The sequence below is a fragment of the Polyodon spathula genome, chromosome 11 (assembly GCF_017654505.1).
Source record: "Polyodon spathula isolate WHYD16114869_AA chromosome 11, ASM1765450v1, whole genome shotgun sequence".
Classification (NCBI taxonomy): Eukaryota; Metazoa; Chordata; class Actinopteri; order Acipenseriformes; family Polyodontidae; genus Polyodon; species Polyodon spathula.
The window spans coordinates 32,903,189-32,928,947 of record NC_054544.1 but is presented as its reverse complement, the minus strand read 5'-3'; the positions used below and the strand labels follow the sequence as shown (position 1 = coordinate 32,928,947).

The 25,759-nt window shown below is 36.6% G+C and overlaps 1 protein-coding gene across 1 annotated transcript in view; it reads right to left on the bottom strand.

Moving 5' to 3' along the window:
- The window catches only part of LOC121323457 (1-phosphatidylinositol 4,5-bisphosphate phosphodiesterase eta-1-like), a 32,054-nt gene extending 8,276 nt beyond the window's left edge, over positions 1 to 23,778 (bottom strand). Inside the window, 17 exon segments of the mRNA XM_041264546.1 lie at positions 238 to 362; positions 999 to 1,106; positions 1,892 to 2,071; positions 2,863 to 2,951; positions 3,581 to 3,684; positions 3,832 to 3,903; positions 4,734 to 4,825; positions 4,828 to 4,894; positions 6,447 to 6,554; positions 7,301 to 7,425; positions 8,082 to 8,285; positions 9,814 to 9,925; positions 10,390 to 10,560; positions 12,725 to 12,854; positions 13,280 to 13,523; positions 15,056 to 15,202; positions 23,607 to 23,778. Of these exon segments, the coding sequence (XP_041120480.1) occupies positions 238 to 362; positions 999 to 1,106; positions 1,892 to 2,071; positions 2,863 to 2,951; positions 3,581 to 3,684; positions 3,832 to 3,903; positions 4,734 to 4,825; positions 4,828 to 4,894; positions 6,447 to 6,554; positions 7,301 to 7,425; positions 8,082 to 8,285; positions 9,814 to 9,925; positions 10,390 to 10,560; positions 12,725 to 12,854; positions 13,280 to 13,523; positions 15,056 to 15,202; positions 23,607 to 23,649 (2,121 nt within the window). The 5' untranslated portion in view covers positions 23,650 to 23,778.
- Positions 23,779 to 25,759: the final 1,981 nt, after the last annotated feature.

Below are 25,759 nucleotides of genomic sequence, written 5' to 3'. Positions count from 1 at the left end.
AGCCTATTTTCTTAATATTTACCATCTGCTTTGAGAACCATTATTGCAGAACACTGTAGAGAAAATGCCTGAGAGTATAAAGCCAGCTGTTGTCTTACCACAAATCTGACACCTGCTTTACAATGACAGCAGCTTTTTAAAAGTCATCCTCAATTCAGACAGAAATATCTTATGCTGGAAGAGGAAACATGCTGATCCTTCCGTCACAAACACATAGCTTGCAAATAATACGCTTACCTCTCCTCTATCCCCTAGCATGGAGTTGGGGGGTTTAGGCAACTGCTGTCCACTGATGATTTTTAGAACAAGTTGTTTCTTGGTATAAGGAGGGAGAGGATATTCAGAGAATGGATTGAATGTACCTAGGAAAAAAAAAACAGCAAGCACAGAAGTTAAGAAAAAGTGTGGACAATATGAAGTGGTACCAGCAACACTTTACAATAAGTTTCTGCAGTTAATGCAAGTTTTCTTGTCAGGGCTATGTCTTTATATGGATTGCATCATACACTGACGAGCAAGTACATGTCATTGCAACTCTTATAAGTGGCTTAAACAGGAGAAGATTCATACATAAATAAAGTCTCACCAAGCAGTGTTTTGGTACCTTGTCAGTAAAACAAACTGTGACTCCAGAAACTTCATACAGGACTTATGATGTAGTATTGATGGCTTTGGTATTCAGTGGTTGTTTCTGAAATGTTCCTTTGCATAGGACAGATGCGCCATTAGCTACAGTGACTTCAACATGAAACTGGGTTTTATTACGGAATCACTGTTAATCTGATTTATAGATAGAGTATCCAGCTATTGTAGTTTGGTTTGCATCTGTCCAGGCAATCATCAACCTGCCCATGCACAAAGCATACCATCATCCTAATCACAGCTAAAAAAAAAAAAAAATACACATTGCAATAAAAGCTCGTGCCATGTGCTACAGGGAGTTAATACAAGATACCCAATATACTGCATTCATTGAAATGATCTACTGCAGTACATACCTTTGCACATTGGCTGAGGTTTGAGGACATAGCCAGTGTTCCCGTTCACCAGGAATTTAGCCCGGTTAAGCTGCATCATACACCCTTCTGTCTGGTAATTTAAAGCCACTGGGAATTAAAATAAATACACAGACTCATTATGCTGTTGTTGTTTTTACAGTTCATTTAATACAAAAAGCAGACCATGTAATTTACTTGACCTCATTTGCACACAGGGGACATACAGAATACATATATTTTGCAGGGGCTACAATAAACCAAAGCATTTGAAGAATGTGCTTTTAAAACAGTTTGAATGTTTCTCACTAAAGAAATCCAAACGAAGAAAGCTACAATCAGTAGCTCATAAAGAACTGAGAATTGGTATTGATTTTTATTTTTTTTTTTGTTCTCGTCTGAATGACTTGAAATTCTTCACAAAAGCACCCATAAAAGAAATCCATTCCCAACTTTTAATTAACCGCCAAGTGCAGCTCATGCTATAAAATGCCCTTTTCAGGTACAAAGCTATAAATAACTATTGCTAAGTGCTGGAAAGAACCAGTTAATACAGCATCCTGTGTAAAAGCTTATTATTCCCCATTGGCATCTCCAGCTTTGCACGTAACCCTGAAGTATCTTTTTCAACATAAAATGATGATTGATTGAATAGATTTGTTCCCCCACAAAGGATAATTAAAATCACTGGGAATGCAGTCAAACACATTCCAAACACAGCGTTTGCAGGGGGGGGGGGGCATTGTATAACCTGGGAATCTTTCAGTGATCGTATCAATTAGCTACCATCGCTGCAGATTGTCTGGTTACCATCAAGACAACATGCTCAGATTGTGTTAGGCAGAGCCTGATGTTCTGATAAAGCTGTCGGTTAAACAGACCTTTCCACAGCTTACCTAGCTGGCATCCAATGTTCCAGTGAGCCTGTGGGTTGAAATTGCTGGAGTCTACCCTATATGCTGAGGGATAGATTCTGGACAGCTCTTTCTGGTTAAACAAGATAAACTGTTCAGGCTTTTGATTCACCAGTTGGTGGGCTCTTGTCTCGCTAAATGACAGCACATTCCCAGCAGTGCCTGCATCGAGTAAGAAAAGATTTGTACATAAAAATGTTAACTTTATATACATTTACATTCTGACAGCCCAGGTGTCTCACACAAAGCTTGGCTGGTAAACAACAGTAATTTAAAGTGATATAAAATCTGTAAAAGCTGCTTCCCTGAAACTTGTCTTGACTTGAGCCCTGTGGTGTAGCTGATAATCATCTTCTGATGAACTATGAAGTCCACACAGCAGCCACTGTTCTGCTCAAAATTGACCTTCATGTCTTACCATCATATTCTCATTCTTTTATAACCCCATTGTGGTAAATGTTAAGAAGTATTTCTATATGTGGTATTATTGTATGTTGGAAGCTTTATCTATTTTAAAATTTGTACTTACAGGGCACATACTCAGCAAAAAAAAAAAAAAAACTACAGTGTAATTATTGGGAAGTTCAGATGAATTACTGGAACTCATGTTGTACTGATTATATAATGATTATATAGTGCACACATAAAATGATTATATAAGTCTCAATGTGGTATGATGTAAAAGTAATGTAACTTAGCTATCTTACCCTTAATGACAGTACATGGGAACATCAACTGATGCTAAGTAACATACTAAATAAAAAAAATAACCCTACAGCTTATCACAAACCACGTAAATAAATGCATACGTCAGACCAGGTTAGTAAGCATCGCAAGAACTTGCATCCATTGTCCAAACTCAGGCATTGTACACATTACTCTATTTACCTGGTCACACGCCACATGGTACACAACATTAATGGAGGTTTAATACAACAGGATCTTTTTCTTACCTTCCTTGAGAACGTCCTGGGAGGCCACAGAGTTTGTAAAAACCACTAGCTCAGAGAGCTCCCGGCTCAGCTTAATTGTTTTCCTGCGCAGTCAGACTGGCGGGCTCTCTGATTACTCATGTCATGATTTCTTTCTTAAAGTGGCTCTACTTTTTTCTGTATTTCCTATGGCCAGCTAATAAACAACTGAGATACAATAATGCTGTACTTTACTTAGAGGATACACAATGATTAGAAAAATAATCAACTTGTGGGGCTTCATCCCTCAGTGCTTAAGTCCCGCTGATTGAATATCTTTATGTTACCCCCTTAGAACCATTGTGTACCTTCTGTGTATTGTATTATTGCATTTTCAATGTTTGAATCCCCACAGCATGCAGCCTGCTTGTCTTAGATGTATGTAGACTGGAATCTGAAAAACAGTGTGTCCCTCTCAGGTGAATCACACAGTTCAGAAGCAGTGGCTAACCCCCTGAGCTGTGCTCTCGGATGCGTATCTGTCGCTATCATTTCCCAAACTGGAAACCAAAGCTCTAATCAGCCACAGCCTTGGGTATGGACAGTGATCATCATGACTCTCGATTGTGTTCCAGACTGCCTCTGCACTGAACTATATCTTCTTTCAGGCAAACAGCTCCTGTTTAAGAGATGCACAGACCATGCTGTGGATATTAAGATGGGAATGCAGGAATCTGCAGTGGCATGAACAAGTGACAAGCTACCTAACCTGTGAAGCAGCCCCCCATCTTTCCCCGAAGCATCATGCTGTCCTTCTTCATCTCCCTCCATGCTCTGAGACTTGGATCTCGACCTTCCATTTTTCTGTTCAACAACATTAAACATAGCAGCAGGGACGCCCTATATGCCAGTAACAGCAAGAACGCTCAATCCGCCAAGGACAGACTCATTAGAGTGCACGCTAAGACTCTCTAGCTACAGTTCTATTTATATAGCTGAGGTAGCTCTCACCTTATGTTTTGAAAAATTGCTGATAAAGGAGCGGCTTTGGGATTTCTTTCCACCTTCTTTGATGTTCGAATTCTGGCAACAAGCAAGATAAAAAAAAATTTAAAAAAAAAACAGAATCAGTGAGCAAAGAGCATTTTTATTACACAAGCTCTGTCATTTTAGCTTTTCTATTTTAGCCTCTAATTATCTTTTAAATACATTCTCCAACCTCACAGTTTAGAGCTTCTTTTAAACTATTAAGACAACACAGTGGGTGGGGGTGGGGGGGGGCATATTTTTTCCAGAGACCAGAAGAACAGCAGCTATCTTTATCTGGACAAGGGAGCTCCTTCAAGTGAACACAATGGCATCCCACTTGACAAGCTAACCAGATATGAATCTTTAAGAGGCTTCAGGGATGATGAGTATTCACAAGAAAAAGAGGGGAATACTTATTTTTTATGACTATTTTTAAGTACAGAGAATCTGCAATGTGGATGATTTATATTGCAATTGAACAGATGAATTAATGATGATAATGAATTTGGCTGGAGACCTTGTCCGTGGGTGCTGACAGCTATCCGCAATGTTGGCCGGCCAGTGAAAACACAATGACAGCATGTAGTCCAGTGAAAACATGATGACATCATGTAGTCCAGTGGAAACACGATGACAGCATGTAGTCCAGTGAAAACATGATGACATCATGTAGTCCAGTGGAAACATGATGACAACATGTAGTCCAGTGCCACGGATAGGAAGTGAATCATATACATGTGTGCCATCTTGTCCCCACCCTCTCCCCCACCACAGACGTCTGACCTGCCTCCCTCCAGGGCTCCCTCCCTCCCCCACCCCCCACCCCACACCCCCACAGCAACGTACGACTATAAATGAGCACACACACACACACAGTTAAATACCTGTTTAAGATTCATGTGCAAGCTTTCGTGTGTGGCTTTTAATAGAGCCCTAATGGTAAAGCTCTCTGAATCCTCCTTATCCCCAATTTTTATTCTTTCAGCAAGGAGTCTAGCTTCTTCCTGATGCAGGATTCCACCTGGTGTTTGGTTGCTTTGTTGCTCTGGTGAAAGAGAAAAGTCTTGCACCACGTGAATACGTAACATGCAGTTTCAGCCCTGTGTCACACACTGATCCCTTGGTTTACATTAAATAACTTTCCAAAAAAGTTAGTGCTTCCACATTAAAGTATTATACAATCTACTATAAACACGGCTTAACCTTCAATTCATTGAATTCCTCGATTATTGAATTGGGAAACAACATGGGACCACAGACGTATTAAAGATGGGATTTTATTATAAAAGGGATTTGAAGTTAATTTATTAGCATCAATCTATAGTACCCGATAACTTAAAAAGAATTGATAAGGAGGGTAAAACAGTATCTTGTAAAAATTATGTATTTATTTATTTATTTTTTGCCATTGTCTTCTGTAAGGCTTATGTTTTATCAAATTTGGTGTAGGCTTAGGAAATTAATTTGAGGCATTTTTTACCAGACAGATCAGTATAAGTACAAACTGGTTGATCTATTTCTCAAGTCGCTCATCAATTCCATACCAGCCCTAAATCTAATACAAATTCCAGGTATCCAAATGGGACAGACTAGAATAAATAATATAGAATATTATCTGTCAAACCAATTCCAAAGTGAATAAGAAGATCAGTTCCCAGTTGTGAGCTTTCATATTAATATTACCAACTGAATCTCTCCAGCCAGGCAAAAGGAATTGCCTTGCATGATTATTTAATAAATAAGGTTTCAAATCAGGTGACAGTCCCTCAACCTCCTTGTTTAAATCCAAGAAATACAAATGTTACCTCAAGCCACTCTACCATAGCAGTGCTAATTGCTTCCTTTGCACTTCAAGAACCTAAACACAACCCAACATCCATTATTTCTGCAATGGATGTAGATAATTGTTAGATTTTTTATTTCCTATCCACATTTCTGTTAGAACGTTTAAAATACAGCCACTTTGGCATTTGCAATTATTTGTATCTTACACTTGTTGTATTTCTTCTTAATTAAATATTTGTTTATCTAGCACAGGGAGAATAAGTCACTTGCTCAAGGTCACACAGTCAGTCAGTTAGAGAGCCAGGATTTGAACCGGGCACCTCCTGGTTATACAACCTTTCTTTTAACCACCAGACCACACAGCCTCTTTAAGTCCTTGTTTGCATCATTTTGTCTGTCACAAATATGTGAAACTTCTTTGTAAAAATCTAGGAAAGCTATTCTAGTGATAAATTTTGAACCCAGTGAGCGTATTATCTTAGTGATTATTTGACCCTGTGACACATTTCATCCACAGGGAGCATCCCTGTTTTTTCATTGGCTGCTCCACAAGAGATGACAATGATGCAATTATGGTGTCACCAATCAGAGTGGAGATAAGAGGAGACTGCAGTGAATTGTGCACACATGAATAAGAGCCTGGTTAATGTAGTATTTCATGGTAAAATGTCACCTTTCAATTTGATGTAAGAATTCAGTAAGTGGTGTTTACAAGTGTCTAGTTAGAGTGTATGGACACAAATACACAATCCAAGCACCTCAAGATTTCAGTAAATTCAGTACCTTTTTAAAGAAAGCTGTTGGGAACTTACACTGCTGTGTTTTAATTTGAAGTCATCTTCTATTTCATCAGCGCTGTCGTCATCCGAAACGTCTCCTTCCTCGGCCTCAGCAGCAAGGTATGGGGGCAGTCTTTTCCCCTGAATTAAAAATAAGGTGTGTCAATTACAGTGGAAATTAAAATGTGTCAATGTTGATAGAAAAGCTATTGTTTTGGTCATAAATATTCCTGTATAGACAGCTACAGTTCCTTTGAATGAATCAGATGCATATTAATAGAATACATAGTTAGTATAAAGAATACATTTCAAGATTTGTAAATATATATATTTTGGTATTAAGATTTATGGCAGTGCACTTTGACAGCATACTGAAAAAAAGGATCCAAAACTTAATGTTTTAGCTGAAAGGCCTCCCACAGGAGAGTTTAGTGAATTGAGCTGAAACTCTTTTTGCTGACTTCACAGATGCCTCCTGAGGAATGCTTATCAGCTCACATGTCAACTTTAGCCAGTTTTCCTTTTCAGTTATTTTATTCTTCTTCTACCAGTTATTTTATTCTTAAGCCAATATTTGAAATTCCAAAGCATTACAAAAGACATTCGGTTTCTGAACATCTGCATCAGGTAATATAAGTCTTAATGAGGTTCTAATATTCCTGTATTACACACATTAAGTGCCTGGGAAGAAATAATGGGGGCATCTCCTTCAAAAGCTGTCGATTCCGAAAAGGCTATGGCAACAGTACAGCTAATTATCTGGCATGTTTACAAGTACAGCACGATTTAAGATTATTGGATGCAGCAACTTCTAGCCAACAGGGCTTGTTGTTTTCTCCCAGTTAACTTCCAAAATGTTTGCTACACCTTGGGAAAAAGAAAAAGACATACTCATTGTTCACGAAGGCGTATTTGTTGATTGTTTCAATGACATCTTTGAAAGAGATCTTGGACGTCAGTGTGTATCCGTGATGTACCACTGGCTCACCATCTGGGCCATTCCAACAGTCGACTGAAAAACAGTGAGCAGCAATTCATTTGTTTAGAATTATGTATGACAGCACTGTGAAATCACTGAATTTACTGTCACATTTAAATAAATCTGACAGTTAGAAAAGCTACAATGAAATTATATTCAATTTCTTCTCTAAAGAATCTGGTGCTAAACAGCAGGCTCAGCAGGCTCTTAAAGGAGGAATTGCACTGCAACGTATACACCAGGAGTGTCCAATCACGGATGTGGACGGCCAGTCCACTCCAGGTTTAACAGGTAAAATTATAAAATTAGCTACTTCAGGGTCTGGATAGAGGTTTAATTGGTTCCATTAAACAATTTAAAACAGGGTTGGAACAATGACCAGGAGTGGAACGCCCAACTTTGGACACCCCTGATCTACACAAAGCTCAGAGTGTAGAGGGTCCAAGTCTGTTTTGATGAATTGCCTGCATATATTTTTTTTTTTTTTTAGGCTATTTCATTAAAACCAACAAGAGTTTAAAACCGTTTCAAGAAAGCATGGAGAAGCAGGCAAATTAGCACAAGTGTAATTTTTCTTTGCTAATAAGAGGCAATAGAATCGAATGTAATGGCTTGGTTGCTACTCTTTTAAAAACATTAAGAAAGGGAAGGTGCCATAAACAACTGACAATGTAGTTCATTACAGTTACCCTCAACGCAGCGACAGCCAGACTGAAGGACCCAGGCATACATATCGGTCTTGGAATGAGACAGCATCTGGTCGCCGGTCAGGTAGGTGTTGTGGGATGAAGCGATGAAGTAGTTACACAGTGGCTGGTCCATGTCTTGGTTCACCTCGTGGTGCAAAGGGTTGAATATATCACAGGCAGGGCTACGCATGAAAAGGGTAAACCCTGAAGCAGGAAACAAAGTTATTCTACACTGTGACATTATTTTGTTTCTGTCCTGTTTCAAAAGCCATATAGTCAAAAAACAGCAGGTTATTCAGATTAAAAGGTGTGAATCTCTAAAACACGATTGTTAGCTATTTGGACATCCAATGAAAATCCCATCTTTCAAAAACATTCAGGGAAGTATACCCTGCCTTACACTCTTGGAGAGTATACAATGTGCTCAAAGTTGATCCCCAACCCCAACTGCAGTGTTTCATTATATTATTGAAAGAGGAATCAGGAAGGCTAAACCTGCTGCCTAAAAAAACTCATAATCACACTCAGGTAAGACAACCAATTTCCTTTTCTTGTGTTGGGAGCACTAGCATTAAATCTTTAGGTTATCTTATCTCCCATTGCACCAAAAACTTTTTGATTTACACATCTGTTTTAATTATTTTCTCCATTCAGCCTTGCTGAAACGCATGCTGGAGGAAACTGTATTCCAATATATTTTAGAAATGATTCACCAAATGCAGACATAAAATGATGGTGCAACATTTTGTTTCTAGTGTGGGTCGCAGTCTAACCAGAAGCTTGTGAAGCGAAGTAAAGGGAGGTCAGTCCACTTGCTCAATGTCACAAAGTATGTGAGTGGAATGGAATTGGTCCTTACCAGTGGGTACAGCTAACTCTACTGTTATAGAACATTGTGTGGCCGTCACATTTTACCAGGTGACTCCTGTGAAGTGCAAGCCACCAATAAAGGTCATGCTACCCAAACTGTTACTACTGCACTGGCCAGTGGTCCCCTAAACAGGCTTACTTGGCACTAGCTTCACTGTTGAATAACAGTAACAAATATGAATACAAAAACGGAATCGTGTAATGAATTAATTGCGTTTACAACCTAGAAGTATATCAATGAAACCTACAGTAGGTGGACAAATACAATTTCTTGTTCACTTCCCAAAGCAAGGATGACTTCTGATGACCACTCTGCTAATGAATAGTGGCCGATTCCCCCTCGGGGAAGAAATGTGCAAAAACATTGAAGAAATCAGGCATCAGATTTACCTGGGTGGATTTGAGCATTACTGCAAACAAGCTTTACCACTCCTCATTGATCAAGGGCTTGGAGCATCGCTGTAAACAGCATGCACAGCATTGTAATGTATGTGTTTACAACATGTTTTTATTTCAACGTCTTGTACACATGCAATGTAATAGACTGTATATTGAAAAACAGCATTTTTATTAATGAACACTACTGTAATGTATGCAATAGCTAGTATTACATTGACTTCCAAAGCAAAACAGACATTTGTTGTATCAACGCTTCCGTGTTTTATGCTTATTTTGCAAGGTTATTGATAGACTCATGATAAAGTAAGCTTATTTATGCACAGTCTCTTTGAAATGATATTAAAAGGGTTTGACTGTACAATGTTAAATAGCAGGTTACTGCATCTATTTTGTATTGTAGTGGAATCTGAAAAGGGTTAATGTTATAGATGAGTAGGAATGTCATTATATCCTTTCTGCTTACCTTCTATCCCCAACACATCTTTCTTTTTGTTTTCTTCGGAGACTTCAAACTTATCAACAACATCCAAACAATATTCTGTCATCACATTGCTCAAACGTGAGGGAAAGAAGACCTACAAATTAAATATGTTAAACTGTATAGTTTGAAAATGCGTCTCGGTCTTTCTGCTTTCTCCATGGAGCTTTTTGCTCAATGAAAAGGTTCTGAAGGGTTTTGGGAGCTGGAAATAGATGGAAATCTTTTAGTCCCTGTTAGGCTAGTGAGCGCAGGTCAGACTTCCCAGACTTTAACCACTGGTCAACGCTCAACAGAAATACAAAATAATTACGTGATCATAAACCTGTACTGGATTAAGATAGAAAAACTATGTATATGATATTCTGGTTATTTCCAATGGTAGAACACCTTAAACACAAACAATGCACAACACAATTAGGACAAATATGAGCAACATATTATAGTACCGTATCCAGTCTTAAAATGGACATAATTAATATTTATAACAAATAACTAGAAGCATATTTTCTTTTCCTGAGGTTGCCAGTTCAGATCATTTGCATGGGCTGAGTGGCATACCTTCTGTTCCGTCTTGAGGAAGTGAGCGAGTTCCTCAACGGTGAGATGATTCTTTTTATCACTAAAACACATGAACAATAAGAATATATCCCTTCGGAGTGACAACATCCTATAAAAAACGCAGAACTCCTCAAAGGTCAAAGTTCCCTGGTGCTCATCAGTGTTGGCCTCCTACAAAACATAAAGCAACAACAGCTGTATTAAGAGATAATTCTGGGTTATAAGAGCATAGCAAAAATCACCAATCACCAACAATGCCCTTAAGATACCACAGTGTTATTAATTAAAGACTGGATGTTTCTCTGACAGCAATAATAACACAGTAATAAATATCTGAGCTAACACAGGTGCTTTCTGATCAAAGTTTAAGCAATCTGTGCACACAATTCAGTCTGGCTATATTTGATGGAGTGGCCATTAGCCAAGCACAATGGTGATAGACATGGAAGGATTCCCCTGAAAATATAATTCAGTTTATGCTGTTTTTTTTTTGTTTTTTTTTACTGGTGTGCTAATTTCACATGGCAAGGCTCCTATGGAAATAGCTTGTTCTACCAGAACTAATTGTGTGAGCTCTTCTTTGGGCTGGTCCATAACCATTGCGCTCAGGCTAACTGGTTATATCAAAAGAGATTGCGAAGCAAAGAGCAGGGAACCTCAAAGCAGTGTTATCATTTCTCTTATTGTCTTTCTTACCCACTCATATTAGCTCTGTGTCTGGAATTCTGTTATTTTTTTTACAGCAGCCCTTTGTTTCTAGTCTCTGGAGCACACTGGAGAATTAGTGAGGGAAACTGTTCTGATATTTTTCTTCTTTTTGAAGAACGGCCCGAGGATTTGGACTATGACTAATAACTGCTTAATATTTAATATATTCTTTACAACAGAGGTTCCCGGTAAAACCTATGATCAATATCAAAGGCGCAATGGAGGGGTTCATGTAAGCATTGCTTACAGTATTTCAGTATTTATATAGCATTCAATTCAAGAGCTGCTTGTTCTCAGGAAGGCGTCTTGATCAAGTTATTTAGGTGGAATCGAATAAAAAATAAATGAAAATAAATTGAAAATATTTCTTCCAAAAAAAGCCCTATTATTTAATATGGCTACTTTTCTAATAATGACTGACTAAAGCAGCAAGCACCATGTTTTAATGATCGACAAAACAGAGGTATCGGGGTTTTAGAAGCGGTGCTTAATAACTCAGAGGCAAAAATGATTCAGCAGCCATAAAGTCCTTTTGTGATGCTTGACTTTTTAACAGAGTCTACCTGGAAATGTCAGATCCAGTTTTCTTCATTGGAATCTAAGCTGAAGCACCGATGATATTAACACAAAATAGTGTTTCCTTGAATATTCAAAGTAGAAAACAAAACAAAGCAAAAAATAGATTTGGTTTGATTTTGCAGCACATAATATTTTAATACTGAAGTTAGATTTTTTTTGTTTAATTGGACTGTGAGGGTGTGCCGAGGGGCTGGTGTTAAATAAACAGGGTTAGGACACACAAGCAGACGTTCAGTTAAAAGAAACACATACTCTATTTGTGAACAAAAGAAAACTTGTTCTTTCAACAAATAACTATTTACACTGATCCTGGATTTAAAAAAAAAAAGGAATATGGGCCAGAAAACACACTAATCATAAATTTAGGCTACCACAGTGGTACGGTACTAACCTCCAGCCCACACCCAGAGCTCCTCATACTGACCTCCCTTATACCTTCTCAGGTATATTATACCTCCCCCAGCAAAGCCATTACTCGGCATTACATGGCCCTCATCATAATGAAATACAAACATTATTATTATTATTATTATTATTATTATTATTATTATTATTATTATTATTATTTATTATTATTATTATTATTATTCAAGCTATAATAATGTTTCACTTCACATTCATTTTAATGTAAATCCAATCTTAGCCTTATTAAAAATGTCAATATTAAAATAGGGTTAGGCAAGTTTAAATGTCCCCTCTAGGGAAACAATGTCCCTGTGAGAACCATGCATTTCAAGCACGAACATCAAGCATGTGCTCCCTTCCCACACAGACAACAGTCTGCCAGAGAACGAGCAGATACGCTGACAAGCAGATACAAAATCCTGACAAGCAGATACAAACAGCTTGAAATCACATTCATTTATGTGGTCACGTCACCAGTACTTTTATAAAAAGAGAGTTAATCATTTTTAGTTCACAATTTGTTTTTTTTTAAATAATGTGGGTGGTGAACCGTATTCGGGCTGAGAGTCAGAGAGAATTACATTTCCCCAGCACATGGACGCTGTCCTTATATTTCCATCTATAGTGTTAACTTGGAACTAACTTGAAACATCTGTCTGACTTTCCTTCGTGGCAGATTGACATTCATTTTATTTAACAACTGATAGACCTCTTCGATATAGAGCAGCCCATCCCTGTTCTTGTCAGCTTCCTCAAAGGTTTGTTTCATCCATGTGACCGAGTGTTAAGGAAAAGTTAGGCATCGTAAATAACCAACAATAATGCAAAAACAAAGCTTTGTTTGTCTTTAGTCCTCTAATTCACTTCATTTGCAATACTGTATAAAAGGTGCATTATTTTACATTACTTCAAATAGCCTCTTCCAATACAACATACAGATTGCAAGTTGTTGCTTAAGGACATTGTACATTGAAATGCACAGAACTTTAATGAGCAGGGTAAATTGTGGAAGGAATCAATGGTGAATTGTGTCATATGGATTATATAATACACTTTGCCAGGATACATCTAAACTGTAAGGATGATATACACATATATGAACTACATCATTAAATCCCCGAAGCCAGGCATGCGCATCCCCAGCAAAGAATAAGTTGTACATTCACATGTTCATTATTAGTTAAAAGAACAAGGATATTGGTCGTGGGTTCGCTGTCTCTTGGAAAGTAAATCCTCGCCACTTATTCCAGCCATCAAGTACTTGAGGCCAGTAATCCATGTGCGAGCATCCTCTGGGTTGGAGGTTACTACATCCAGGGACTCCATATGGTTACCATGGTAGATAGTAAAGCAGCAACTCGGGTCAAAGTTCCCTTCGCCATGGCGAGGTACAATCCCAGAATGCCTCCCTTCTGTAACCTTGTACAAAGAATCAATGGTAACTGGAGAAGAAAAGAAACTATTTTAATCCAATGCAAATTCAAAATAGAACGTTAAAAAAAAAATACAATGACTGTTTGGGATTGATAAAATATAACTTTTGCCATTAAAAAATAAAGCCAATTTCTGTTTCGTGAAATGAGTTTACCAGCAGCCACCAGAATCCTGCATTAAGCTTAATATTTTTTTTTTTTTTCCCCTTCCTTCACGTACTCTATGAAGTACTCAAAAAAGCCACAGACCTTTACAGACCCCACCTAGGAGCAATATAACAGAACCAGGAAAGCTAACATTTCAATTCAATCTATTAGTAGATTGGGGTAGTTCAGAAGTGTTTATATTAATTTTCCAAGCGCAGACCCTATTTTTCACAGCACCTGGAGGCTCATGAAGATATGTTTCATGCTAAATAAATGACCCTTCATGGGCAGAGCATTGTCATTACAACAAGAGTTCAGCAACTCTTAGAGAGGTCCTCTATTGAAATACAGAGCCTCAGGAGAATGGGAAGTCTAGTTCTTTCCACCATTGTAACAAAGATATTGAAGTTTTAAGTCCTTAAGGTATATATATATATATATATATATATATATATATATATATATATATATATATATATATATATATATATATAGTGGCTCTCAAAAGTATTCACCCCCCTTGGACTTTTCCACATTTTATTGTGTTACAACATGGAATCAAAATGGATTTAATTAGGAGTTTTTGCTACTGATCAATACAAAATAAGTCCATAATGTCAAAGTGAAAAATAAAATCTAAAAATTGTTCTAAATGAATTACAAAAATAAAACAGAAAATAGAAAACAGGGATAGAAATAACATTTCCATTGCATAGCAGTTTGATCCATTCCTGGTTTTAATATGAGTTTAATACAACACACCTAAGCTTGTTACCTATACATTGTGGTTAATCAAGCTTGTAGTAAAACCAATGGGTAAAACTGCTATACTATATATATATATATATATATATATATATATATATATATATATATATATATATATATATATATATATTAATTACTTTTCAGCAGCCACAATTGTGAAATTCTTTCACAGATCATTATAAAAATAGCACACTGTTGAGTTAAGAAACCAAATGGATTTCCAGCTTATCACTAGACAACTACAGCTACAAGAAATACATTCATGTGAAGCGAATATTAACAAATTGTACAAATCATAAATGAGACACAAACATTATGTTTGCTCTACCATATTAAAAACCAGCATAAACAATTATATTTAGCCTCCAATGTCACCAAATATTTTTGTTAATTTTTTTTTTTTTTTAAACACAAACAAATATCTGACATTTCTGAGAACATGACTGTGGGCACTGTGAACCAAATTCCTATTAAAGTGGGTTAGGGCACTGGGTGGCTTTCATACCTCTCCAAGCACACCTGCACTTTCTTTTTCGAGTTGAGTTCATCAGTACAAGGTACAATACCTTAAAAAAAAAACATTTAAATAAAAGGAAAATACTAAATAAAAAGCAGGAAAGTCTTACTTTTGGCCTTCTCGCTTTTTCTAGATGGTCTCCATCTGATGCACGTCTGATGCTTGTCCAAGTAGAAGAGACAAACCAGCCTCTTCGATCCATTCTTCAGCTTGACCATTTGGGTCCCAGACTGCATAACATGCATGCATCTCTCGACTGCAGAGAAAACAAAAGGGTGTGAGCTACTGGAAGGACTGTGCATTCAACCCCATGTACTGCACGTGGACATACTGCAACCCTGCTCAAAAGGGTAATAACCAAGGATTTTACAAAGGCTTTCATTCCTCTCATATGCAAAGCACCAAGTCCTGTTTTGCTGTTAATCTTTTTTGTTTGTATATTTCCACTATGAGTTCCTGCCACATTGCTATGAGTTAATTAGTTTTTTTACAGTTAATAGGGCCCCATAGGAAACTTTGTGTGGGTACTGGGGTTGGGGTTGGGGTTGGGGTTGGGGTTACACCTTTAAGGGGTTTTAGCATTACTAGACATAAGTGGGAAAATGTGTACATAGTAAAAGCCAAGCACAGTGTAATAAAGCATAGTGAGACCATGGAAAAACATTATAGAGCCCAGAGAGGTATGGTAAATCATAATGAAAAACATGACAAATGATGGTAAACTATGGTAAATGCATTGTATAACCATGAGACAACTGCAAAATGACTGTGTTAGTGTAAACTTTTATATGGGATTCATAGCATTTTAAACTTTTAATTTTTTTTTTTTTTTTTTTTTTTTGCCTTAGAAAGTCTTGAAACTGGACCAATTTATTCCACAAGGTCTGAGGTAGCAACATCCGAAATGCCAAATAAAACCATTCAAGGGTTTACTGCAGAGCCCAGATAATGCAAAGCAGATTGCAGTGTGCAGCACTGTAGCTTTTCAATCAGTATAATCATTATCAACCACAGGCTGCAAATTCATAATAGCGGTAGCCACACAGAGCACCAGTAAGCGCTGTGATCTTCAATTATTGTATAGACGCACATCTTGGGCAGCCCAGTTCACAACACACTCAGTATCCCAACACTAGCTAATCAGATTTGCCATTGGCATTTTAATAATTGCAATACCTTTGGCTTTTATGAATCAATTGGATGCAACATCCTTTTGTTTCTGGTACGGCATCTTTCACAGTTTTATGGATGGAAAGTAATTTGCCATTTAAAATAAATATACAATTTGTGCATCATTATAATCTTAAGTTTATAGAAATAAAACACACACACACACACACACACACACACACACACACACACACACATGTTTGTTTTCGTATACTTGTGGGGACTTCTCATTGACTCTCACTATATTTTTATTTACTATTTCTAACTCCAGTCAGACAAAACTCCACACAGGGTGAAAGTCGACAACAAACTAAATATTTTGGCACTTTTAGTTTTTTTTTTGTTTAGTTTTTTTTTTTTAAGGCATATTTAGTTCCCCACAACGTTGTTTTTTTCAGGAGTTACTATCTTTGTAGGGACAATTTCTTAAATGTTGCCCCCACATTGATAGTAATACCTGTCCACACACGCACACACACACACACACTGAGTATATATTTTTTCTCCGACATCTGTATTTTTGAAAAAAGCAAACTGTAAAAAACACATTTTTAGATGGTTTTATAAAAACAGCAATAATAAAACAAGTTTCAGTATGTTCACAGCACTTTCACAATGCGTTGTGACTATAAATCTATCAATATTTCCAGAGGTGAAAGTAAGCCGGGAGGCCCTGTACTGTGTACCGGTAAAACATTTGCTGCTGTTGCGTATCAACTTTTTGTTTTTTTAAAGTACAAAACTGCATCGGTGTGCTTGGCAAGATAATACTAGAAGAATAGGCCAATGCATTTGGGCTGTGTTAGCGCCACTCAAAAATAAAATATAACAATCATATGGATTTGAATTATTCTGATCATGTGTTAACATGTTTCAAATGCAATAATAGCTGATCTCTTTTTAAAATCTGGCTTTTTGCACATTTAACATTTTTTGAAACGGGGGTGGGGGGTGGGATGACTCAACAATAATACAGTACCGGTAAGAAATGTAAGTTACTTTCACCTCTGAATATTTGTAATGCAAATGAACTACTGTTCATGCAATCAGCTGCATCTACTGTACTTAATTTGAATTAGCTGATGAAACTTCTTGCAAGCTTACTGAACAAAATAAATAAGAATACAAAATAAATTGTACAATGAAGACTTTTGCTATGTATCCCAGTAAGTTCTGTACACTGAACTGCACTCAGCTAGCATTAATGTATTTCTGCAAGGAAGCTGTGTATGATACTGTGGAAGGGGTGTGGGTAATTCACTGACCAGGAGACAGACAGGTGTATTTGGAAACACCACACAGGTGCCCAGTTTTATTTTAGACCGGTTCTTATTTCTCTCCGGCAGAGGGCACTGTTGACCGTGGGCTGCCTATCAACGATGATAGACAGCACCACGGAAATACCACAGCTGGTACACGAACGGCAAATGCACTCGCAGGTGCTCAAAGAAATAATAATGAAAACAGAAGGCGAAAAGAACAAATAAAAATAAAACAGTAATAAAACTACAAATAAAAGGTGCTGCACTCGGCAGCGTTATCACGGTCGCCACTACCCGCACGACCCGGATCACCGTCCTACTCTGTCGGCTATCTAGCCTGCTCTTTTACAATACGCCGGGGTCTGCCCAAGGGTTCCCCGCTCTCTCTCTTTCTCGCTGTGAATTTATTTTCTCCCGGCTGATTCCCGGTCCTGTACCAAAGCTTCCGCACTCTTGGTGCGTCTAAGTGGGCAGACCTGAGGAAACAACAGAGCGTTATTTTATAGGACCAACAATCACCCAAGACCCGCCTCCCAGCCATTCAGAGAGGGGGAAAGTCCACACACACCCTTTCCCACCTCCCCGTGTCATTGCCATGACTCACAGGCGGCTGTTGGGCGACTGCCGCCCTCTTCCTGCAGCCCGTGAACACGCCAGCAGAGTCAGCACAGATCTCTCCCTGTTACAGATACCTATTAAATATCTAAAATAGCTGATATAGTTCTCCTGAAAGGCAAAGCCCTTGCTCTCTCTGTGGGCAGCATAATCACATTATTCAACCATGCATATTAAAAAAAAAACCTAAATGCATTCTGTTATTGTACACAGAAAAAAGTACAACATAACGACAAAAGCAACCCAAATGTGACAATCCTAGACAAATGGTTGTTTGATGTGACAGGTAGACAACGTGAAAGACACCCTATTACAAATAATGAATTCATCTATTGAAGTCAAATTAAACATAAACCAAAAAAGCACACTATCTTTGGAAGACAAAAAGTCAAATATTCTGTTTTTTTTTTTTTTTTTTTAATTAAAATGAGACAGCAATGTTCATGTTTTAATATACACAAGAGGTATATCCAGCCAAATTAGAAGCTAGTACAAATTGTATATGAAAGTGGCTTTAAGAATGTGCGATTTTAGAGTACTGCAGGCTACAGAGAATATGCTGTCAGTTCAGACAGAGGTAGACAAAGAATTCAGTTCTCTGCTGTTCCAAGCGGAACGGTAACACTTTAGTTTAGTTTTCATTATAAGTGGTTATAAACAATAGTAAAAACAAAACAATGGCACAAGTGTATAAAAACTGTATTTCAACAACAAAACAGCCCCACACAATTGATGAGACAGACATATAAAGACAGACAGCCAGACAGACAGACACACAGGCATAGAAAGACAAACAGACCTGTAAAGACAGACAGACTATATCCGTTATAAGCGATTATAAATAATAGCACAAAAAACAATGACAAAAGTGTGTATTAACACTCTCATTATTTCTATTCCTATTATATAATTGTTAATAGCATAATTAATAACATGTTTATAGATTGTTTATAATATATGATCCCTAAACGAAAGTGTTACCAGCAGAACTGCCTGCATACTCAGAACAGAATAGACAGAAACCATTATATAATGATAAAGCTACAAGTTAAAAGCAGCAAGTTTTGTATGTTGACTCTTTGAAGCTCTTTTTTTTTTTTTTCTTTTTTTTTACAGCATTCAGGCTGTTCCTTTCAAACTGCATACCAGGTGTGGTAGCTGGATGAAAAGCAACTGAAGGCACTCTGTCCAAAATCCAACACTTCACTTAATTTAAACCCAATTAGTGACTTAAAGCCATAAACATTCACAGTTGATTGCTGCACTGCATAATCAGGTTCTAGTAGTCAATCATATTTATGATGATGAGTGCAAAGAATAGATTGATACTACAATTTTACAGCACTTTCTGCACCTGTTGTGGAAACAGCATTCAACATGCAATGTAAATTGACAGGTCCATACGATGGTCAACTTCACGTTCAACCATCAGGGGTCACAAAAGTCCCTGCAGCCAACACCTCTAATTGATATTGCATTAATGAAGTTCTTAAAATGTGCACCACCTGTCTCCAGAAAGTGTTTTTGCATCAATTAAAACAGCAGCATTTTAATAGCACTGCAAAGCGGACAGCTGACTTTATAGGACTTGCATTTACAGGACATGTGCTAGCTTAATTTGCAGCTTACATACAATATTTACAATATTACAACAGTTTGTATTTTTATTTTTTTTTTACCTCCAATGGCCTTAATCTCAAACCAAGGCGCTCATATCAAACATACTTAACAACTTTTGAAGGCAGAGAGCTGAACATCAAAGTGCGTAAGAACTTTGAAAATGAGAAATCAAACGGTGTGTAATTAAATAATAAAACAGGGCAAAATAATTGCCAACTGAGAAACAGATGCATGTCTTAGAAGTGTCGAATCACAATAACTAAACACAAACCATGAATAATGCAGCTGCAGCAGCACCTGTGATTCACAAGTGACCAGCAATCTTGTTTTCTTCCATTTAAACTGGACCACGACTACAATCCATGTGTACTACAGGACACGCCCAGCCGGCACTGTAGTGGGTCATTTATATAATCAGTTTACAAAAAATAGGTCAAGCAGCTTTGTGATGTTTCTATAGTCTTTCGGCCCCAGACAAAAAGTATTCATTAAAAAAAAGTGTTTTAAACCAATCACTAAAATAAATCAGATACATCTTAAAACTATTTCCACTTCATCATAGAAAGCAAAAAGGAAGGTACAGATTGTATCTCCTGGTCTTATCATAATACTTCATACATTTACAAATGCAATATGTTAAAACTCTCAAATATAAAAGGTCAATGCAGGACAACATTTCCACAAAAATTCTACACTCAACGCAAACCAAGTCAAGTTAAGACACCTTGTACAAAATTGTCCAAGTTTGTAAATCAACTATTGTACCAACCTATTTGTGCCAGTCTGCATTTCTGTGAAACAGCTACACTTGCCCTCACATGGTACATCCTGAGTGCTAGCAAGAAGCTACCTGAACAGGAGAGTCCAGATTTGGCTTGAAAACTTCCATACCCCACTGGGAGATTTACACTATAATCCACCTCACAGAATCCATGTCCAGTTACTGAATGAATCACAGCTGCACAGCCAGGGATGTTTAAACAGTAGCTCTCCAAGTAGTGGTTACCCACTGCCTTCTGATAGGACACTTTCATCCACGATGCAGACCTATTGCACTAATCACAATCATGTATACAGATCTGTATGTAGTTTTCACTCCAGGGGACAGGCCATGGAACATGCTGTTATTAGATTAGGATCTTAGCTGATCTGTAAATACAGGCACACAACTCTTTTGGCATGGCATGCAGATCTAAAATAATATACAGCAGACCATCACGTGCTTTAATTAGTGAGCGCAGTCCAACACACTTTTCAACAGTTTTCTATAGCAAATAAAGAGTAATAAACAAATACAGCTTTAAAAGGCAACCCTTCAATTATGTCTAGTTTTGTAAAAGCAGCGGGCTCATACTTTTGAAATAAAAGTAGGAGTTTATTAAAAAAGTGGAGTCAACATGCTACATTGTGTTATTGTCAAGTAATCAAGAAAAACAAATGTTGGCATGAGGCTGAAAAACATAGATTGTAAAAGAAATAATCATCCAGCAATTAGAAAAAAAGCCAATATTAAGAAATGCTTGAAGTTCCGCAATAATATAAGAAACATGAAAGTGTTCCACAATAATATTAGAAACAGAAATAGTTTTGCTGGATATCTCACCATGTTACTGTTTGTTGTCACATATTTTATGGCGTTGTTATCCTAGTTATTAACATTTTTAAATAAATAAATAAATAAATACTCTGTGTTCAACTAACTTCACACATATCACACTCACACACGTCTCTTATGCTGGAAGAACGAAAAATAAGTACATTCTTGGCCAGCAGTTAAAGGCTTAAGTCACTGGGTGCTTCTGTGCATTTTTTGATTCATAAAAGGTAGCCGTCTAATAGGGCTGGTTTAAAAGGACTCACGTCCACAAGGCTAGTGTGAATGTAAATGTGCACCAGAATTTCCCTTGCCGCCTGCCTCTATCACTTATTCCTATTACAGAGATACCTGCTGATCTGAACAGTGATACCTCCTCTACATGTGAGTAAAGGGCTGTATAACTAATCCACTTGCCACTCAACAGTTTATACCAGGCTCGTCCACAAATTATTATTATTATTATTATTATTATTATTATTATTATTATTATTATTATTATTATTATTATTATTATTATAGCAGATGCTTTTATCCAATAATAATAATAATAATATAGAGCAGACAGGCCGGCGATAGCCGGGCTGACCTCAATGCACGCTGAGGCCCATAGAAAGACAATAACTCTGACAAGTAATCTGGTGCCATTCCATTTAGTGCTTCAAACATAAGTAATAGAATTTTTAAATCAATTATATATGTCACTGGAAGCCAGTGCAGAGATATTAAAACACACACACTATATATATATATATATATATATATATATATATATATATATATATATATATATATATATATATATATATATATATATATAAAGGAAAATACAAAAAGATATATAAATAGGAATTTACAAATAAAGGTTGAATAAGTGGGTTTTGAGAAAACAGCAAAATGCAGCACAAGACTGAACAGTCCTGAGGATAACCGGTAGCTGGTTCCACCACAAGGGAACAAGGGATGAGAAGGAGTGAGCACGGGAGGAAGGAGAGTGAAGAGAAGACACTTGTGTTGGAAAATCTGATACATCATCGACATCCGTTACGTATAAATGTAGTACATTTTATCTATTGCATATTTTTCAAAATATCACTAATAAATAAAGTACAAAATATTAAAATAAATATTAATCGTCAGCTTTAGTCATATCAATTGCAATAGTGTATATAGTACACTGGACCTCAATATAAAGCTATCAGCTATTTAATTTATTAAATATTACTACATTATTGAGTTATTACAAGAATGATGGACACAAACATGCCATGACGCAGATACATAGGATGTTAAATTACAGAATAAGTGTACGCTATATTCCAAATGCCAAATATTCCAAAAGAACCGTAGACACGCATAATCTAGAAGCGGATTTGTATTCCTTAACTGCAACGGTTATTGCTTAAAACCTATAATGCTTAAGTAAGTGTCAAATTAATTTCATGCCTCCGTTTTGATTAAAGTTATTTGATATCTCATCTGCTGAACTGATCATTATGAGTTCAGAATGTCAAGTAAGGCGGTGTTCTATTTTTAAAAAAAAAATATACGCGTGTTAGCTCTACAACTTTAGCAAAAAAATCAATAGACAAACGAAACATAAAAACCCTACAATGGACTAACTAATAACAATTAAAATAGTTTCTGTCGACACTTAATCGTCAGTTTTATAGAAATGCTACAGTCCTTGAAGTCCACAGAAAGAAATACAGCACCAGGACAGTTCTAAAACACCCTGTGTCTCCCCGGCAGACGAGTGGGCGTACGGTTTCTGGCAACAGATCAGAATATTGTGACAGTCACATCGTCTTAATATTCCTTGGGGGTTTATGTTTCATAACAATGCAATCTGCCAGTTTGGCATAAAAGAAACGTTGAGCTGAGGATATATATAATATACTATATATATAGATATATTGATATATATATATATATATTATATATATATATATATTAAATAATCATCATTCAAACGTTATTTATGCCGAACTATACGTGTAATGTTTAAGTTACAATGGAGAGCATTTTAACTTTAAATAAAAATTTGTACAAGTGTTGTTTTGGATACAAAGACATTTAAAATCCAACAGGAAGATGTGGAGGGAGCTTATTTAGAAATAAATGAATATATCTATACAGCTCAAATGTTCCATGCATAAAAAAAAAATATTGAAAGTTTCCATCTTCCTTCTAACATAATATTATTCTACCGGTATTAACAAGAACTTCAAAGTCACATATTTACAATTTTTCTGAAGATTAATATATTGGCAATACTTAAGTATCGTATGTATTCGTGTAAGACGGTTTCATAAAACAAGTACTTTCAATGCAATTCTAATTCCATTTACCTTTTTTTTTTTTTTTTTTTGTTTTTGTTTTTTTAAATGAACGCTTACCTTTCTCCGGGCTGAGATCTTTAAAAACTTCAAGATTTGCCATGAAGACTGTTTCTGTAATGCATAACTTCTACCAAAAAATAAATAAAAATAAATCGCATTAAATGTAGCAGTTTTCATGACTTCACACGACGTCTCTCACAAAAGATCCTTGAATCAAATCGCAAACTTCGAGAACTGGAAGCAGACTGCAGGGGTTCCTATGTTCTGCACTCGGTCCAAGCAGCTTCGGTGCAGTTTCAGGGAGAAGGCAAACGATGCCCATGCATGCTGTCACTTCCACGTACTGGTGTGTTGTTGTTTCCACGTACTGGTGTGTCGGTGTCATTTAGCAGGCAATATATCATAATGTTCAGCATTTTCAACATTTTTTCAAACTTAAATAAACAACAACTTTTCAATGATTGGCTTAACAAGCTATCAAATTCTATTAAAAACAAGTTGAATTCACTCACTAGTGTTACATTTGTATGCATTTCTAGTTAATAAAGTTTCACATAAGAAAAAATCGCACTATAAGGGAAATTCACATTAGCAAAGTATTCTTAAGTCGCCTATAGACAATTGTGTAACATTACCAGGTGTTTTGAATATCCCTAGTGTCTCATTTGAACAATTAAATGCTTTAAAATCTTGAGGGAACTTAATTTAAAGTGTATTGAAAGCTTAATTCACAATTAGTTCTGTCTTCATACATACTAATTTCACAAGAGAGCTGTGCTGTGCCGTTATCCTATTAAGTCAATGTTTCAAAAAGGGGTCCCATTACTCAAAAATGAAAATATTTCCTCTGGAGTCCTGGAAACTGCTTAACCCACGTAGGATGCTTTGGCAGTCGAATTATATATATATATATATATAGAGAGAGAGAGAGAGAGAGAGAGAGAGAGAGAGAGAGAGAGAGAGAGAGAGAGAGAGAGAGAGAGAGAGAGAGAGGAGAGAGAGAGAGAGATAGATCTCATATTAAATAATGTCCAAACAGCTGTTGAAGGTTAGTGTATGGCCGTGATATATATATATATATATATTTATATTAATTATATATATATATATATATATATATATATATATATATATATATATATATATATATAATGTATAATGTTAAATGTTAATCTAAGGTGGGCCTCCAGTTATTTAGTTGTTCTTTCATTTAATATTTGGTTGTTTTCCAATTGTATGCATGGGAACCCATGTTTGTTTTATTGCAGAGGAAGGCACTTGTGTTTAAAAAAAATAAATAAATTAAAGTAAATAAAACAAGAAAAAAAGAAGCGATCTTCCACACAAATGAAAGATAATATTGCTAGAGCGAAAAAGAATTAATTTTGGTAATATCACCACTCCTTTTAAGTTATTCACAATCATGACAAAATCCTTTTTTTAGAGATTATCCTTAAATTGTTTGCTTTTTGAATAAAGCCTTTTAGCCATGTTCTGGCGTACAAGTATTTTGCTAATTAGACTGAAGTCAATGTAATCACATTTTTCTGCTGCTAAATATTATAGTTTAAGTGGAGCAATTTCACAGTACCGAATAATATAGATTGCATTTTGATACTGAAACAAATTGGTAATATCAACCAATTACCATCCAATTACTGTAATAATGAACAGTGTAATGATTCATGATCAATAACAAGGCACTTAAAAACGAATTGAAACTGACATGCATGTAATATGCTTAGCTGATAAATATTACAGTGTTGCAATACCTGAATGATGTTAACAGAATAGTAGGTCATTCCTACACAGCCCCACCTGTATCTCATGCAATGTCAGTATTCATTGTGATTCACACAGCAAGCATTCAAATCTACAGGGCGTGCTTCCCCACTAACTCTTTTCCCCATGTGCTATTTACTCAGCTTCAAGAAAACACAATACTTTGACTTGTTGATTCAAGGTGTTTTTTATTTTTTTCTGCCACCCACAGACATGACACTGCAGAACTGTGTCAGACCAAACCACTAAGGCTGCCAAAAAACAGACAAGATATTAAAAGCAACTATTCTGAAGGGAAACTCAGCCACACAAAGTATTACCCTACATTATTTGCACTGCACAAGGCCCTGGTTGCACCACACACGCACGCACGCACGCACGCACCAACCCTATTTCTTTAAAAAGTACAGAATATAAAAGATTCACGA